Raw genomic sequence first — 16,261 nt, 5'->3', positions numbered from 1 at the left:
CACTATTGGGTCACCAGAGAAAACTGGAATATGAACAACAGTTTAATGAGAGTATTATATCAATTTTAAGTTGACTGAAGTTCATAGCTTTTGCTGTACATGAATGTACGTTAGAACATTATTCTTTATGGTACAGAAAGAAATTATAGAGAGATATACATATAGAGAGAGAACTGTAAATGATAAACCAAATGAGGTAAATGTCAACAACAGGAGAATCTGGATAAATGAAATACAAGTAACCTTTGTATAATTTTTATTTTGTATTTGTGACTTCTGTAAATTTGAAATTTCCAAACAAAAAAATTTTTTTATGACCGAAGGAAAACCAGTCAATGCCCATTTGACTTTCTTCACCTTTTTCAAGGCAACTGATCCGACCAGAAAACAGAAATCAAGCACAACCAATAGGGACTAGAATCCCAGGGGAAAAAATGGTAACTGAGTACCTTTGGAGTCTCTACCTATAAGAGAAATCGTCTTCTTTTAAACAAGCTTTTTAAAGCATCAGAAACACTTGCATAGATATTTGCAGACACACATAGGTACAAAGTTCTGCCTTCTCAACCAAGCACACCAAGGGCCATCCTTACCACCCCACTCCAGCAGTAATTAGCTCAACACCTGGCAGAAAGCAGGTGATCAACGCTTGCTGAATATGAATAGTACTGAAAGAAAGGGAGTATCATATCCCTAGGAGCCAGTATGCTCACTGAGGCTACTCCCCTTCTATCAAGGTTATTCAGTTTAAGGACACAGTGCTGACTGAGATGCTATTCAGAATTAGAGGGGAAAAAACCTTAGTTCATCCCAGCCCAGCCCATCACCAAAACAGAGGCTGAAAGTACTGTTACTTGCCATACCAAATTTGTGACAATATTTCTTCCACTAGTTTCAAATACTTTCTTCAAAGAGAACTAAACATATATAGATACAGGCTGAAGAGAGTCACTCTCCCTGGGATCCTCACAACCACTGAAATATACTTCTACATTCAAATACAAGGAGCAGGGAAGAGTATCCACTGAACACTAATTCCAACCACACAGGAAAACGGGAAAGGGGCAGTGCTGTCAGACAAACATGAAACATCAGAGTGTACCAGAATTAACACACCTGGGTCACATCAGCACCTCCACATCAGTTTCCTGCAAATATTAAATTGGAAGAGGCCAAGAATACAGGAGTTTGACTAGAAGATACAAGGAAGACAAGAAAACCTGTATCAAGAGGCCAAGGATTTTCTAGGTGGTTTGATAGTTTCTTCAACCCACAGAAGGAGCCAAGTTCTAGAAACTGTCACTCATGGTCAGATGCCCTACAGTGACCTGACTGTCCCTCTATATAGCCCAACCTCACAAAGGACCTGGCTATGTAGTTCTCTGAGTATCTACAGATCAAAGGGAGGAAAGCAGCAGAGACAGTGGGCTTCTTGGAAAGGTGGGACCTCGTTTCAAGAGACAGAGCCTGTCTTGCTCCCAGCTCAGCCCATGAGACTATCTATATTCCCCTATATAAGGTTGCTGAGTAAGGAGCATTGATTCCCACCAGCTGGGAATCAGGAGGGAAGGAGCAATCACTTCTTCCTAACTTGAAGTATAAAGTATACCTCCTGGGAAGACACACTCTTCAAGCCATATAACCCAAAATCCAGTGGAAGTGACAGGTTCCTTATGCTGTAGGCCAGTGACCGATCTCAAACTACACTCCCCATCGTACGGCATAGAACTTCATCAAAGTCAGATGTCGAGTATTAACCTAGATGGACTAAGCGGGGGGAGAGTGTGGGAGAGAAGTTCCATAGTCCCTTTCAATGATGGCCAAGGCCCTGACCTCTTTGCTCGGCTCCTATCTTGACCTCTACAACTCAGGGATCAAAGGAAGTCTGAGGTTTACCAGGTGCCTCCAGCCCTGGTGGCCAAGTGTACGGCAAATCCTTATCTTCCAAAAGTGACTAAGAAAAACAGTATGCTCTCCCTGGAGCACAGGCACCCATCCCCACTCACATGCCGGCAGGAATCCGCATCAGCTACAGACAGTTCTAACGGAAGTCACGGGGAGAAGAGGACCTGGCAGAGGGTTCCAGCTCATTAATGCTACCTCAGAGGGTACAAGAGACCAAATCAGCAGTAATATTTTTAGACTGATTGTTAACTTTCTCCACTTTCACCCTTCTGTGCCAGCTCCTGTGGGTTTTACAGCTGAGTCACTGCTGGAATTTTCTGAAGCCTTCCCCAAGAGTACAAAGGCACCCAAGAGTGATGGCGGCAGCAGCAATGGCAGCAGGAGCCAGGCACCGGATGCCTGCACTGCAAGACACTGAGCTTGAGCTCAGCTCAGGGAGAGCCCAGGCCTGAGACATCATAGTCTGTCTAACAGGAGTAATCATGGGAAAAACCCAGACCAGGAGCCATTATTTCCAGCCCGAGACACAAGGCTGCACCTGGAACCCTTCTTCCCTATCCCAACCCTTGGTCCTGGGTTGCCTGCTCAAAATCTACCTAAAGGCATAAGTGAGGAGCACTCACTGCAGGTATAACAACGCTCTCTGCCTATGACCCCAACCCTGCAACTCTACAACACACCCCAACTCAGGCGGTGATCCTGCGAGTCTGAACTCCCTCCACCAACTCTGGATCCCACAGGTCCAAGGTGGTACCCGACATAGCCTTTCTCCCCGATCTTGATCACTGGACAAGTTTCATTAACCTGAAGAAATGACATGCTCAACTCCCACGTAAGGTCAGCAATACTCGGTCCCCAGACCCAACCACCTCAACTTCTTTCTCACCTAGGAGGTACCACGTTGTCACACTGCTCCTCAGGCCCTCCCTCCTCTCTGCACTAAAAGCTATTCTCCTCAGTAGACTACCTGACTCCATGACAGAATTCATGCTCCGGTGTATGAAAAAAACTTTCTGTAAATGCATCATCATGCCCTAAAAGCTATGAGGGCTCAGAGATACTGATCACTGAACCATCTGTCCATCCAGATGATCAACACAAGTAGGAAGCAGAAGAGAAAGAGACTTTGTCTGAACTGTGTAGTTCAAACTTATCCGGAATTAACTCAGCACTCATCATTCGCTCAGTAAATACTTACTAAAAAGACAGGAGCCAGGCTCTGTGCTACATACTGGGAATATAAGCAGTGAAGACTTGGACAGCTGAGGTAGATTTGCAGGAGAACTTGTTTGGGCCCAGAAGTCCATGTTCCACAGAGAAGGAACCCAACCCTACTTTGAACGTTGCCTCAGAAAGGTTATTTGGAAGTAGAGCAACAGCAGAAGCAAAATGCTGAAGCAGAAGCAAAATGCTGAAGACTCCCCTCTCATCCCAGGCTGATTCAGCCTGCAGACCAATGGGGAGCCTGTAAGTGACAAAGCACAGGGAACATCCTCTTCACTGGTTAGGGCAGAAATCAAAGAGGGTGAACAGGTTAATCTCCAAGGGACTTCTAAGGAGAGTGGGAGGAAACAGGACACGTCCTCTGGCATCCTTAGACTGAGCGTCTGGTCTGCCCACTGGGCTTCTGCACAAGGCCTTCATTAGGAGTCCTTGTTTCCAGGTCCCCTAAAGTAGGTTCTCAGTCACCCCACTTCCTGCTGAGTAATGCTGCATGCAAGAGTCACCGGGGGAAGGCAGGAACACAAATGCATCGGGGGGGGGGCACAGCTGATGAGCTGAGACTCAGGGTGAAGAGGGAGTCAGAACTGTCTCGTGCCCTAGCCTTGAGGGACCCCCGGCAAAGGAAAACATCATGGCTGAACAGCCCTGGAGTTGTATATACAGAGATACCTTCCCGGAAGTGTTCTTGCTCAGCACGTTAGGGTTCTGCCCACAGGAACACAGGTGTGATAGGAAGCATAAGAGGCTTGGAATCAAAGAAACCCAGGCTCGAATTCTGGCCGTTGTTTCACCTTTGGCACTTCACGAGCTCTGTGAGCATTATTTCCTCATCTTTCAGATAGGAACAATAACAGTACCCATTTCGCAGGACTGTGAAAGCACTAAATCATGTGATATACTTCACATAGGAAGTAGTCGATAAATGGTGATCAGTCACTCTCTCCCCCATCCCAGGACATTGAGGATCGCTTTCATAGCCCTCCTGTTCCATTACAAGACTTAGGACACTGCAAGTAAGACAAAGGTAGCCCCAGACACATGTCACTGGGGTCACCTCTAACATTCATCTTGCCCTGATGGGAAGGAAGGCCTCCTTTCCCAGCGTGAGACGAGGCCTTAGGGGTAGGCAGAGTCTAGAAGGGAGGGACCTCACAGAGTACCACACCCAAACCAATGCTGGCCTTACGGGCACAACTCTCGAAAACAGATTACACCCCAGGGTCTTCCTGCAGGCCTCCCAGGCCAATGAAATCCATGTAGCAGAAGGACCTTAGCCCCTGGAGACAGGTCTCCATGTACCAGTCTCATGCTGAGAATCCAATGAAATGTTGCCCCAATGCCAAAAAAATCCTTAAGGGAGAAAATGAAAGCCCCCAAGCACAGCAACTATCATGCTGCATTTGGTATTCGTTCTATTTCCCCTTGATAGTTAAGGGGATTTTTAAGGGCAATAATTTTATTCGTTGATGTATCTTCAGTGCCTGGCACACAGCCAGTGCTCAAGTATTTGTTGAATGAATTTAGCCAAGATTTTTCAGGCAAGAGCCCTGCTATCTCCAACCTTGCCCCCTACACATTGCTGAAAACTTAAAGAGTTGTGGAAAATGGTCAGATGTAAACCCATAGCCACATGGGGCAATATATCCCCCAGCAGGGCCAAGGAAGAAGCTTGCACCAGGCGCTCCATGCAGAGACAGCAAGCTACCAGGCTGTCTGCAGTGATGACTCCCAGACTGTCCAGAGCTGTTGAAATACCTCCTCCCTCCCTGAAGAAACTGAGCTAGTTGGTCTTCAGATGGGGAGGCAGTGTAGGCACTGGAATGTGGGCTGCATGTTCCTGCATTGCTGGCAAGGGTGCAGCTGGCTGGTGGGAGGGCTGCGTCCTACTCCAGGAGGCGGCACCCTCATGTGGGCTTTCCAAGAAGGCCCAGAGCTCAGAGAAAAGAGAGAGATGGCCATCACCACAGCTCCCAAGGATAACGTGGGGATCAGGGATGGCTGCGCCCTCAACCCTCGGAAAGGAAGACATACACACACTAACCCTGCCCTTGGCTAAGTCACACCTCTGGGGCAACTCTCTGGGTTCCCATGAATGCCAGGGCCACAGATTACAGGCCCTCCCTGATCCAAAAAATCATGTAGTGTTTATTACCTAAGTGCCTGACACAGAACATGGAGAAGTAAATCCACCCCCACTTCAGAGACAAATAACTACAAACAGGCCTTTCAGGTGGTGGGGACACTGAGGAAATTATGGCTGGGCCCAAACTATTTTTTTTTTTTTTTTTTAACAGCCTAATTTCAGAATGACTTTCAGGCCCTCTCCAAGCCCCAAGTTGGCCCCTCCTGCATTTCTATTTGTTATAATACATTTCAGAAGGAACCCTGCAGCTAAGAGAAACCAGAGCCAAATAAGGGCCACACCCAACGTGATGCCAGTGAGAGACACTGTCTTGGTCAAACACTGATCACCACAGACACGTGCCTGCCTCCTGAGTGGGCTCCCCTGTCTTTTGCTCAGATACAGCAGTGAGGGTGGGGACAAGGTCAGCTTCACAGGCCCCCCCCCCACCGGCTGGCTTCGTAATACCACATAAAAGAAACTACCACTACCTCCATGCCAAGATCTCCAGGCACAGGATACCAAACAGTGACACCACACTTCCCAGCCCAGGGAAAAACCTGAGTCAGCTAAAGGCTGGTACTTCAAGAAATTCTACCTCAACTCAACTAAGGTGAAGCTCTTCCCCACCTGCAGCCAAATAAAAAAAATCCACCCTCTACCCCCAATCAAATGGGATTTACCAAAAAACCGGGCATTAAAATGCCAACAGACACAACAGTCCCAGGCTCTGCAAAGCATTCTAAAAAAAGACCTGCGCCAAACAGGGTGGAGGCCAGAGAAATCAACAAGACAGTACCTTGCTGCCATGACTGCCAGCTTCTGGAGATGGGAGGCAAGGAAGGATGGCAGGCTCTGTGAACCCCACTGTCAGCACCAACAGCAAATGGCCGCCCCCACCCCCCCTTTCCATCTTTTTAAAGTACCTGCTGCCAATATTCTTTTTATTAAGGTGTAATTTACGTAAAGCGAAATACATAGATTTTTATGTATAGTTACAGTATTTCTTAAGTTCACATTTCTTCCTGAATACTCCAAGCCTTGCATCTGGCCAACCCTCCCCCTTGAACCACAGGAGGGAAATAAACGGGCAATGGGAAGGTCTGAGCAGAAGCAGTTCAAGGGGTTGCCAAGAAGCCCCTTCAACTTGTCCCCATCGAATCCTTACAAGATGACAAGGGATCCTAAAGGGGAGTGGTTCTTCCTTCATCTACTTGGTCACCCTTAACACAAAGAAAGAAAAAAAAAAGCCTCCGCAGCTGAGAGTTACTCCACCCCACTTACCCTGCTTACCCCTTTCCAGGATCAATGCTCTTAACCTTATGTTAAGCCAATTCCAATATCCCAGTATTACCCAGCCTCACTTATGGTTAAAATTCTTCCCTTGCCATGATTCAGGGACCATCCATCCTTCACACATAGCTCCCTAGTTTTAAAAGCCACTGAGAAATAGAATCTGGACATCCAGTAATCAGCCCCTTAAGTCCCCTCCCCCACCTAAAAGTGTTTTGCTTCATCATCTCCAAGACAGGCCTGGGCACTAGGGGGTTAGCTGGATCTTTTCTGCATAAGACTGTCACCTTGTGGACCCTTCTCGGGGCCACCTCAGGTACAGACTAACAACTCCAGGGAATTTATCAGGGTAAGTGGAAAAGCCATGCCTGCTTTTACAAGCAACCATCTGTCCTGCCACACTCACAGCCAGCATTTCCATCTTTTGCAAAACAGCTCCATGTTGTATGGGGAGGGGGGGGAGATGCAAAGGTGAACAGAACAACTGTTGCTGTGGATATCTTCACTCACTACCCCATACACCACCACCACCACCCCAAGCCAACTCATTTTCTGGCACTCACCTGAGTGTGTGCTGCTCTGGGCTGAAGAATCTGAGTCCTGGGTGCTCCAGGGTCGGTCCCAGCCTGTGAGACTGAGGGACTGCAGGCCAAGGCACAAGTCATTTGCATCTGGGAGGCCACGGGAAGAATCTTGCGCAGAGGTGGGGAAAAGCATCCTGCTTGTAACTGTTTCTTCAGAGTCCTGGAAGTCTGCTTTGGACAGGAGGACAGCAGAACCCCAGAGTTAAGGGCTGTTTTCCCCAGTATTATCAACAATAAATAATATTAATAATAGTTTCCTTAGGCTCAAGGACCAGACATCCAAGCTGGCTGGATGCTGCAGCCGCTGCCCCTGCACTTTTGGGGGTATCAGAGGAAGAGCAGTTGCCATACAGCCCCCCTCCCCACATACACACCCCTATCCCGTCTGCATTACAGACTGGGCCAGCATGTGATCAGGCTGCTGATGCTTCCCGCTGCCAGTGACATCAGCCGGCTGAGCCGTGCAATAGAGAGCGGCATCATCCCTCACAGAACGGGGGAGGAGCAGGAGGGGACGACAGGGAGGAGACTTGCCTCCCAGGGAAAAGACAGCACAACAGCTACTTGGAACAGTCCGGGTGCAGTGCCGGTAAGTCAGGGTTGCGAGGCAGCGCCCTCCGGTCTACAGCAATAGTGGCCAAGCGGCCCTCAGGCACGACTGAAGTCCTCTCTGCCGACAGCAAAGCCAAAGCAGCAGACTGCCTGCTTGTGTAGCTCTGCCCTCCTGCCCCTCCCTTTCCCTCCCTCTGCTCTCCACCCCCCAAACCCAAAAACACTCTAGTCCTGGACTCTCTCCAGCTGCTTGCTCAAGCCCTGGTTTTGCAGCCCGATGCAAAGCTTCACAATTCTGCTAGCAAAAATCTATGTGCTCCAAGTGGCCCCTGAGCAGTACCCTGACACAGCAGTGTTTACCACTGAGGATGGGACAACCTTCAGAAAAACACTGTACACTCAGACCCTGGGGAACAACACTTGGTGCTCCAGGCTTGTCAGGAGCAGCTGATCAGAGAAAGGGGGTCAGCTTCGGCAGGGGGAGGGGGAGTCACTGGGCAACCCACATGCCAGAGTAAGATCTGTCCTGACTAGGATACTCCCTGCTCCCAAGTTCCCTCACCCCAAAAAGGATGGGCATCAATCACGAGCAGATACAGCAGGACCAGCTCCTCCCTCCTGCAAGTGTAGGTACAGACTGAGGAAACACTCCCAAAACAGTGTCTGACAGACCGAAATAAGAGAAACAGTCTCAGAAGCAGGACTATGCCTTATCAGAAACCCCATGTGCAGGAGTTCACATCACCTGTCTCTGTCAATACTGTTTCTCTTGCTTTTCCAGGAGCACTCAGGATACACTGGCCAGCTGTAAGGATCACTGATTCCTCTGGCTGCCCAGGCCCCCTTCTCAGGGGTGCTGCCCAGGACCAAAGCCCTATTTCGGTGACCACTCACAGCTCCAGCACCAAGTCCAGCTCTGCCCAGAGCTTCTGGAAACTGCCATTTCCTGTCTGCCAACATACTCTCCTGCATCAGTCCTTTTCCAACATGCCCTCCAGTCACAAGGCTTCTTCCTCAGAAAGGAGGGTAAAGCGAAGGTCCCAGCTTCAGCGAGCAGGCTGCTCGCACCTAGACCAGGTAGGCAGCACTCCACCCTGCTTGTTTTCCCATGTTACAAGAAGAAGTAACCAGATACGGGAAGCATGCCCACCTGGGACCGCCCAGGACAGGGTTACGAAGTGGGCAGAGTGGAGGATAATGCTGTTATCCACAGGAACAGCTGGCCAGAGCCTCCTGAGTATACCCTTCTGTCCACAGGCACTCAGGCATAGCCTAGAGGGGGAAAATGGCCAGTCTGTGGGAGGGACTCCTCCCCTTGGCTTTTTTTTTTTTTAAGAGCTTTGCTGCTGTGTCATCCATCCACATTATTCCTGTCTGGCTGTAGATACTCTGCTTGCTCCCTGTCTGTGTCTATCAAAGCCTTCTTCACCACTGCACAGGCTGAGCAAGAACTCACCCATGCTGGTGTCACCCCCACCCCAGACCACTCCCTCCTGCTTCTCTGTCCCCCTTTCCCCTAAGCTAAGGATATACTTTAAAAATAATCCATATGTATTAATTATAAAAACACAATGCTTCCTTTAAAAAATCCATATTTAAGTACCTATTCCCCACCTACACCAGCTATCTATGTAGTCCCTTCCACCACAATGTGAGCACACCTACAACTAGAAGCAATCGTTCCTCCCTTCCCCATCTAAAATCAGGGCATTTGTGGATATGGGTACCCTCATGCCCCAGGCAGAGAGAATCTAATCAACTATACTCTTGCTACCCAAACTACAGTGTGGCAGACCAGCAATATCAGCATCACTAGGTGCTTGTTATAAACACAGAATCTCAGACTCCACTTGAGACCTATGGAATTGATCTACATTTTAACAAGACTCCCAGTTGATATTAATGCACATAAAAGTTTGAGTAGCACTGATCTATACAACTACCATGAACTTCCAAACCCAAGCAGAAAGACCCCAGGCCTGAGCAGCACATCAGTTTAAGTCCATTTAGAAACAAATGGCTACAAGCATCTAGGAGCCTGGAGATCTAAATACAGTGTAACTCTCTCCCTTTAATCCCAGCATTTCCACTAAGACATCACCTTTTTATCTTTATCCAGACATTCTCCATTCCACTGTTTCTTTTAGGTAAAGGCTTGCACTACCATTGTAGGATTCTTTCACTAGTTCCTCAAATTAATAGAAGACCCTGTTAACCCCTTGGTGTGGCAGGCTGGGAAAAATTAAGTCGCTTTAAAAGTCTGATAGACCTTGCTTTACTCACCAGGTCTGCCACCGTGTGATCTTGGTCAAGTTACTAAACCTTTCTGAGCATCTTTTCATCTGTAAAGCGGCAACAGCAGCTACCTTTCAGGTGTTTTGCAAGGATTACATAAAGCATTTGGTACAGTGTCTGGCACAAAGTATTTTATCAGTATGTTGCTTTTAGTAGATGACCACATAAGTTATCATCCAAACGAAGGCACTTTTGAGAGAGAAAGGGGGCAAATATTAATAATCATACCAGGACAGCAAGCTTGAACAGAGACAGTCCTAGGTGAACTGGTAGGCACGATCACTCTTATCTGCGGCCATTTGTGTTCAAAAACATTTTACCCCAAAAAGCCTCTTTTCTAATGGCTTCCTGATCCCAGCTCTCCAAACATGCCCATTCTGTTCTACCTCTTCGATCTACATTGACAGGAAGTCTGAGAAGTTAACTGTCAACACAGGATAACACTCAGTAAGTTGAAAGGTCTGAAACACAAAGCCTGATTTTACTAAGTAAAGCCCATCTTTGCTTCTCAAACTCACACCTGATGCTGGACAGGAACTTGACCCTTTTTATGGGAGGATATTCTTTATAACCTTTAGCCAAGCACAAACTAGACACTCCGAAGATACTAAAAACTGGGAACGAGCACATGATGAAGTGAGACTTCTCCTTCTAAGGATATCTATTTGAATAATGTCTCAGCTTAAATGCTTTCTACATCAACCCTAACCCTAACCCTACACGTTTCTCTATCAGTACCTACACAACATTTCCGATTTAAGTTTCTTAATTTGGTTCAAAAATTTAAAAGCATCTCCCTTTGAAAATATCAGTTATCTTCTTTATAGTTAATCTCTCAAACTTCTTAGCAACTGGACAACTCATGGAAACAAGTAAACTGACCCAAAGTCTGCCACAGTCTAAAATACAGTAACCCCTGGCAGACTCAAAATGCAGAGGTGACCCAGGGGCTCTGGCTCTAGGGCTCAGAGTAGTATAGCCTCAACTCTAGTCATTTCCATCCTCAGCATAAGAACATGTCTGTCCTCTGATGACTCCTCTGCCAACAAAACTTAGCATGAAGCTGCTCAGGGTTCTCTGCAGCTATCATTCTTGAGCATCTGCCAAGTAGGGAAATGAAACAAGAGCAGAGCAGTAAGCCCCCATTTATGAAACCATTAAGTCAGGTTCCATTGTATAAAGGTAGATGGTGACTGCAAGAAGTCTGTTGAGGCCCCTGGGAAACCAGAGATGGCTTCACACAGCAGATGCATCAAGAGCTGATCCTCGGCAGAAAGGGACCTGGTTCGGAGGAGGTAATAGGGGAGAAGGTAATAAGCAACGTGTGTTTGGGCTAGCCAAGCCAGGAAGAACTCAGAACTGAGGAATATCAAACTGATGCTCAAGCATGCAGTGGAAAATCTCTGTACACTCTTAAATAAGAAATAGTGTGGTAGAGGGCCCAAGATGAACCAGAGATCCAAGCTAGGGAGGCCAGCCAGGGAGGTAAGGGATGAGAGGAAAGAGAAGGAAGAAGACGGCAGAACAGCTGGATAAGGAGGGAAGAGGAGGAGCTGGGGAGCAGGGTAATATGTTAAATGACGTAAAGCAGACTACAAAGTTGCATCTGTATCGTGATTATATAACTATGTGAAAATTTTGTATGTTGACAGATGATGGTGGTAAAGGAGTACAGAAAAATACAAACAGTTTATGTGTGAGGGTAGCAGGCTGCTAGTGGATTTACTGTACTTTAGTTATTGCACAAACTGTACAACAAAAGCCGTCTTCTCCTTTCTTTCTCTTTAGACTTTCAACAAGCGCACTATTACAATTTGTACAGCAACCACACTTGAAATCTTCTACAAAATCTCAACTTCATCTCCAAATTCCAGTCCCTGGGAATAGCAAAGGACATTGAATCACTTGTTCCCATTAAATTTCTTTTAAATAACTGACCTTACAGTCTGTTGAGGCTACTTAAATCAACGATATATGGTTCCTGAAGTTTTAAAGAGCCCATAAAGTAGCATTTCTAAGAATGTATTTCTAAAAAGACTGTTTGAAAGACTATTCCCCTGCCCCCACACCGCCAACTCAAAAAAACAGAAATGATTCTAAACATCCATTTTGACAATCTAAAGAGAAAGAGCCAACATGCAAGAAGTCAGACATCTGCCACGATCATGTCAACTGTTGTGTGCACTGGGGCCCTTTAACCACTCACACCAGGGGGACTGAACATTTCCCTAAAGCAGTACTTCTCAGACTTTCATGGGCATAGGAATGACTTGGGAATCTTTACAACACTGACTCTAACTCAGTGGGTGTGGGTCAGGTCCCAGAATCTGCATTCTTAACCTACTCCCAAGTGATATCTTACACTACTGGTTTGCTGAGCACACTTTGAGCATTAAGAGTTTAAAATGGTCTTCCTGCCCCAGACTCTCTCTTCCAGGTAATTCATCCCATTCTTACACAACACCCCCTCTTCATGGTGTTCATTCTCCTAAACAAGTGCCCTTCAACGGCTCCCTGTAGCCTCTCAGATCAAAGCCAATCTCCAGGCTTACTAACTTTCTCTCACACTATTCATCAAACTTTAAAGGCTGAACTTGAGTCAATCACAACTCCCTGGAAGTTCACACTCTAAGAGAACCATGTACTGTTAACCTGTGTGTTAATAACAGTAGTTCAGAAGAGAGGGAATGCATGATGCCTAGGATGTTCAAAGAAAGCTTCCTTATAATTTCAGCTAGACTTTAACCACATTACAGATTAAGGTATGAGAGGTTATTAGGTTTACTTTGTACTTCCCACCATAAAAATATGATCATTGGCTCATTTTAGTCTCAACCACATTAATGATCTTCAAATGAATTCTGTAATTTATTTCAAAGCAATTTCTATAATGTTTCTGAAAATAAATATTAACAATGTTTAGATTTTAAAATGGCATATAACATGTTTACATACCGGAAAATTCAATATTATTATTATTATTTTTTTTTTTTTTTTTTTTTTGCGGTACGTGGGCCTCTCACTGTTGTGGCCTCTCCCGTTGCGGAGCACAGGCTCCGGACGTGCAGGCTCAGTGGCCATGGCTCATGGGCCCCGCCGTTGCATTGGCACGTGGGATCTTCCCGCACCGGGGCATGAACCTGTGTCCCCTGCACTGGCAGGCAGACTCTCAACCACTGCGCCACCAGGGAAGCCCTCAATATTATTAAAAAGTCATTTCCCACCAAATTGATCCACATACTCAATGCAACCCCAGTAATATACACGCCTTCAAGCAATTCAATGACGACATTTTTAACAAATGGTGCTGGAACAGCCAAATACCCATATGCGGCGGGGGGGGGGGGGGGGGGAATGAACCTTGACCCCCCTACCTCACACCATTTACAAACATTAATTTAATATTAATCAGAGAGACCTAAAAGTAAAAGTTTTAACTTTTTAAAGCTTCTCTAAGAAAATACAGACTATCTTTCTGACCTGGGGCGGGGGGGCCAGGGGGATGCATAGTAATGTTTCTTACGGAGGACACAGAGAGCAACGATCATTACAGAAAGTTTTGATACGCTGGACTTATCAAAATTAAAAACGTCTGCTCATCAAGACACCATTAAGAAAATAAGTAAGTAACCTACAAAATGGTAGAAAGTATCTGCAACCATACCTGACAAATGGCTAGTATGTGGAGTATATAAGAAATATTAACAACTCAAAAGTAAAAGAAAAAATCAATTTTTAAAAGGGCAGACAAATCTTCAAAAGGCATTTCACACAAAAATACAGAACTGGACAATAAGCACTAGAAAAAATGCTCAATACCATTAGTCATCAAAGAAATGCAAATTAAACCACAATGAGAAACTACTACATACCCACCAGATGGCTAAAATTAAAGACTGCTCCACAGTTTGCCAACATTTGGTGTTGCCGATCAGAACTTCCATATATTATTTTATGATGGTACAATCACTTTTGAAAAAGCTCTGCCAATTTCTTATACAATTATACATATACTATCCTATGACCCAGAAATTCTACTCCTAGGTATTGAACTAAGAGGAATGCAAGTGTATGTCTACAAAAAGACCTGTACGTGAATGGTGATAGCAACTTTATGCATAATCACCAAAACCTGGAATGAATCCAAGTGACCATTAACAGAAGAATAAAATGTGGTGTATACATACATATACTAGAAATTACTCAGCAATAAAAAAGAATAGACTATTGATACATACACCAACATGGATGAATCTCAATTACACTGAGCGAAATAAATATGACAAAATGTTGACTGCAGAGTCTAGGTGATGGGTATTATGGGTGTTCACTTTATAATTCATTCATGTTTTCTGTATGCTTGAAAATGTTCAAAATAAAACGCTGGGGGAAAATGAAGTTAGACTTTTTCTGACTAAAAGCAGTAACTGGTTTGATGATAAAAACGAACTTCATTAAATTAGATTTTATGGTTGACATTTTCCATAAACAGAATGAGTTAAGATCTACAGACCCAAGGTTTTGACAAAACATAAAGCAAGTGATAAGATAAAAAGTATTTTAAGGGAATTCCCTGGCGGTCCAGTGGTCAGGACTCCACACTTGCACTGCCAAGGGCCTGGGTTCAATCCCTGGTAGGGGAACTAAGATCCCGCAAGCCACACGGCACAGCCAAAAAAAAAAGCATTTAAAAACACTGTATTCGTAAGGGCATATTTTTTAACTTAACAGCCTTTTAATTTTCTCAATCCTTCAGGTAATGAGTTAAACAGGTCTCTAAGTGAAAGAAAAACATAGTCATCTGAAATCTCCATAAGCATTCTTGGAATACTTCCCAAAAAACTGAGAAATTCAATGACTGATGCCTCAGGTAACAAATCTTTTCACAACTTAGATGGTTTCCAGTTCCTTCTTTTCAACAAATATGAAGGAGTGAATGGAACTGCTGGCAAGTAAATGACTAAAAATAATGATAGATGACTGATTCTTTGCATACAAGTCAAGGAGTTCAAACAACTGAATGACACTGCTCTATAACAATACCCTCATTTCCCATCTACTTATTTATGTGAACAAGTTTACTCAGTAGGGCACAGATCTATAAAAACAGAAAAGAGGAATGTATTTGGTGTTGAAAATGCTGAGTCATTCTGGCAATACGTGAGTCATCCAAAATTACATGAGTTATAAAAACGCCTCATTTCTCTCATTAAAAAGCATTTCCAATAAAGTCTTAATCAATTGTCCTAGCAATCAATGGCCACAGCAATCCAAAACACTTACAGCCTTTTAGTCACAGGAAATAATTTAAATTTTCAATTTATGTAGTTTTTGTTGCAGAGAAGTATATAACACGTGATCAACAGAAGACTAAAACTGTAAAACATTTCATTAGTATAATGTTCTGTGGGAGAAGTAGACTAGAAATACAAGTAAAGGAGAAAAGGAATAACGAGAAATTTCCCACTTTAATTAAAGAGCTTTAATTAAAGAGCTAATTTACAGTTTTTTAAACAGATATTATGGATAAAAATCTCTACAAATTTTGATTCCACTGGATACATTTTTCGATGAAATTTTAGACACCAAGTTAAATGTGCAAGGAGTACATTGTATTTTTTTAAATGTTTTTTATTGTGGTAAAATATATCTAACATAAAATTTTACCATTATAACCATTTTAAAGTGTTCAATTTAGAGGCATTGAGTACATTCACATTTTTGCGCACCTATTACCACTAACCATTGCCACAACTTTTTCATCTCAAATTAAAACTCTGTACCCATTAAATACTAACTCCTCACTAACTCTTCCCCCAGTCTCTGGTAGCCATTTTCTGCCTCTGAATTCCATGATTTCAGGTACCTCCAAGAAGTAATGTCATGCAATATTTGTCTATTGCGTCTGGCGTATTTCGCTTAGCAGAATATCCTCAAGGTTTATCCATACTGTAGCATGTATCAAATTTTCCTTCCTTTTTAAGGATGAATAATATTCCACTGGATGTATGTACCACATTTTGTTTATGCATTTATCTGTCCATGGACATTTGGGCCATTTCTTTCCACCTTTTGGCTACTGTGAATGAATAGTACTGCTATGAGTATCAGTGTACAAATATGTGTTCCCGTCCTGAGTTCACTTCTTTTACATATATATACTTAGAAGTGGAACTGCTGGATCATACAGTAATTCTATGTTGAATATTTTTTTAGGAACCACTGCATTATTTACCACAGCATCTACACCATTTTGCATTCTGCAAAGCGTAAGTGTTTCAATTTC

At 44.5% G+C, this 16,261-nt stretch overlaps 1 protein-coding gene across 1 annotated transcript in view; it reads right to left on the bottom strand.

Annotated features, from left to right (window-relative positions):
* Positions 1–16,261, bottom strand: part of CPEB1 (cytoplasmic polyadenylation element binding protein 1) — a 100,463-nt gene that overhangs the window by 19,079 nt on the left and 65,123 nt on the right. Inside the window, exon 3 of the mRNA XM_060003614.1 lies at positions 7,108–7,296. Within this exon, the coding sequence (XP_059859597.1) occupies positions 7,108–7,296 (189 nt within the window). The remainder of the gene's footprint in view (positions 1–7,107; positions 7,297–16,261) is intronic.

This window comes from Delphinus delphis, chromosome 2, assembly GCF_949987515.2.
Source record: "Delphinus delphis chromosome 2, mDelDel1.2, whole genome shotgun sequence".
Lineage (NCBI taxonomy): Eukaryota > Metazoa > Chordata > Mammalia > Artiodactyla > Delphinidae > Delphinus > Delphinus delphis.
Note: the sequence above shows the minus strand (reverse complement) of the source record. Positions and strands in the feature narration are given on the sequence as shown.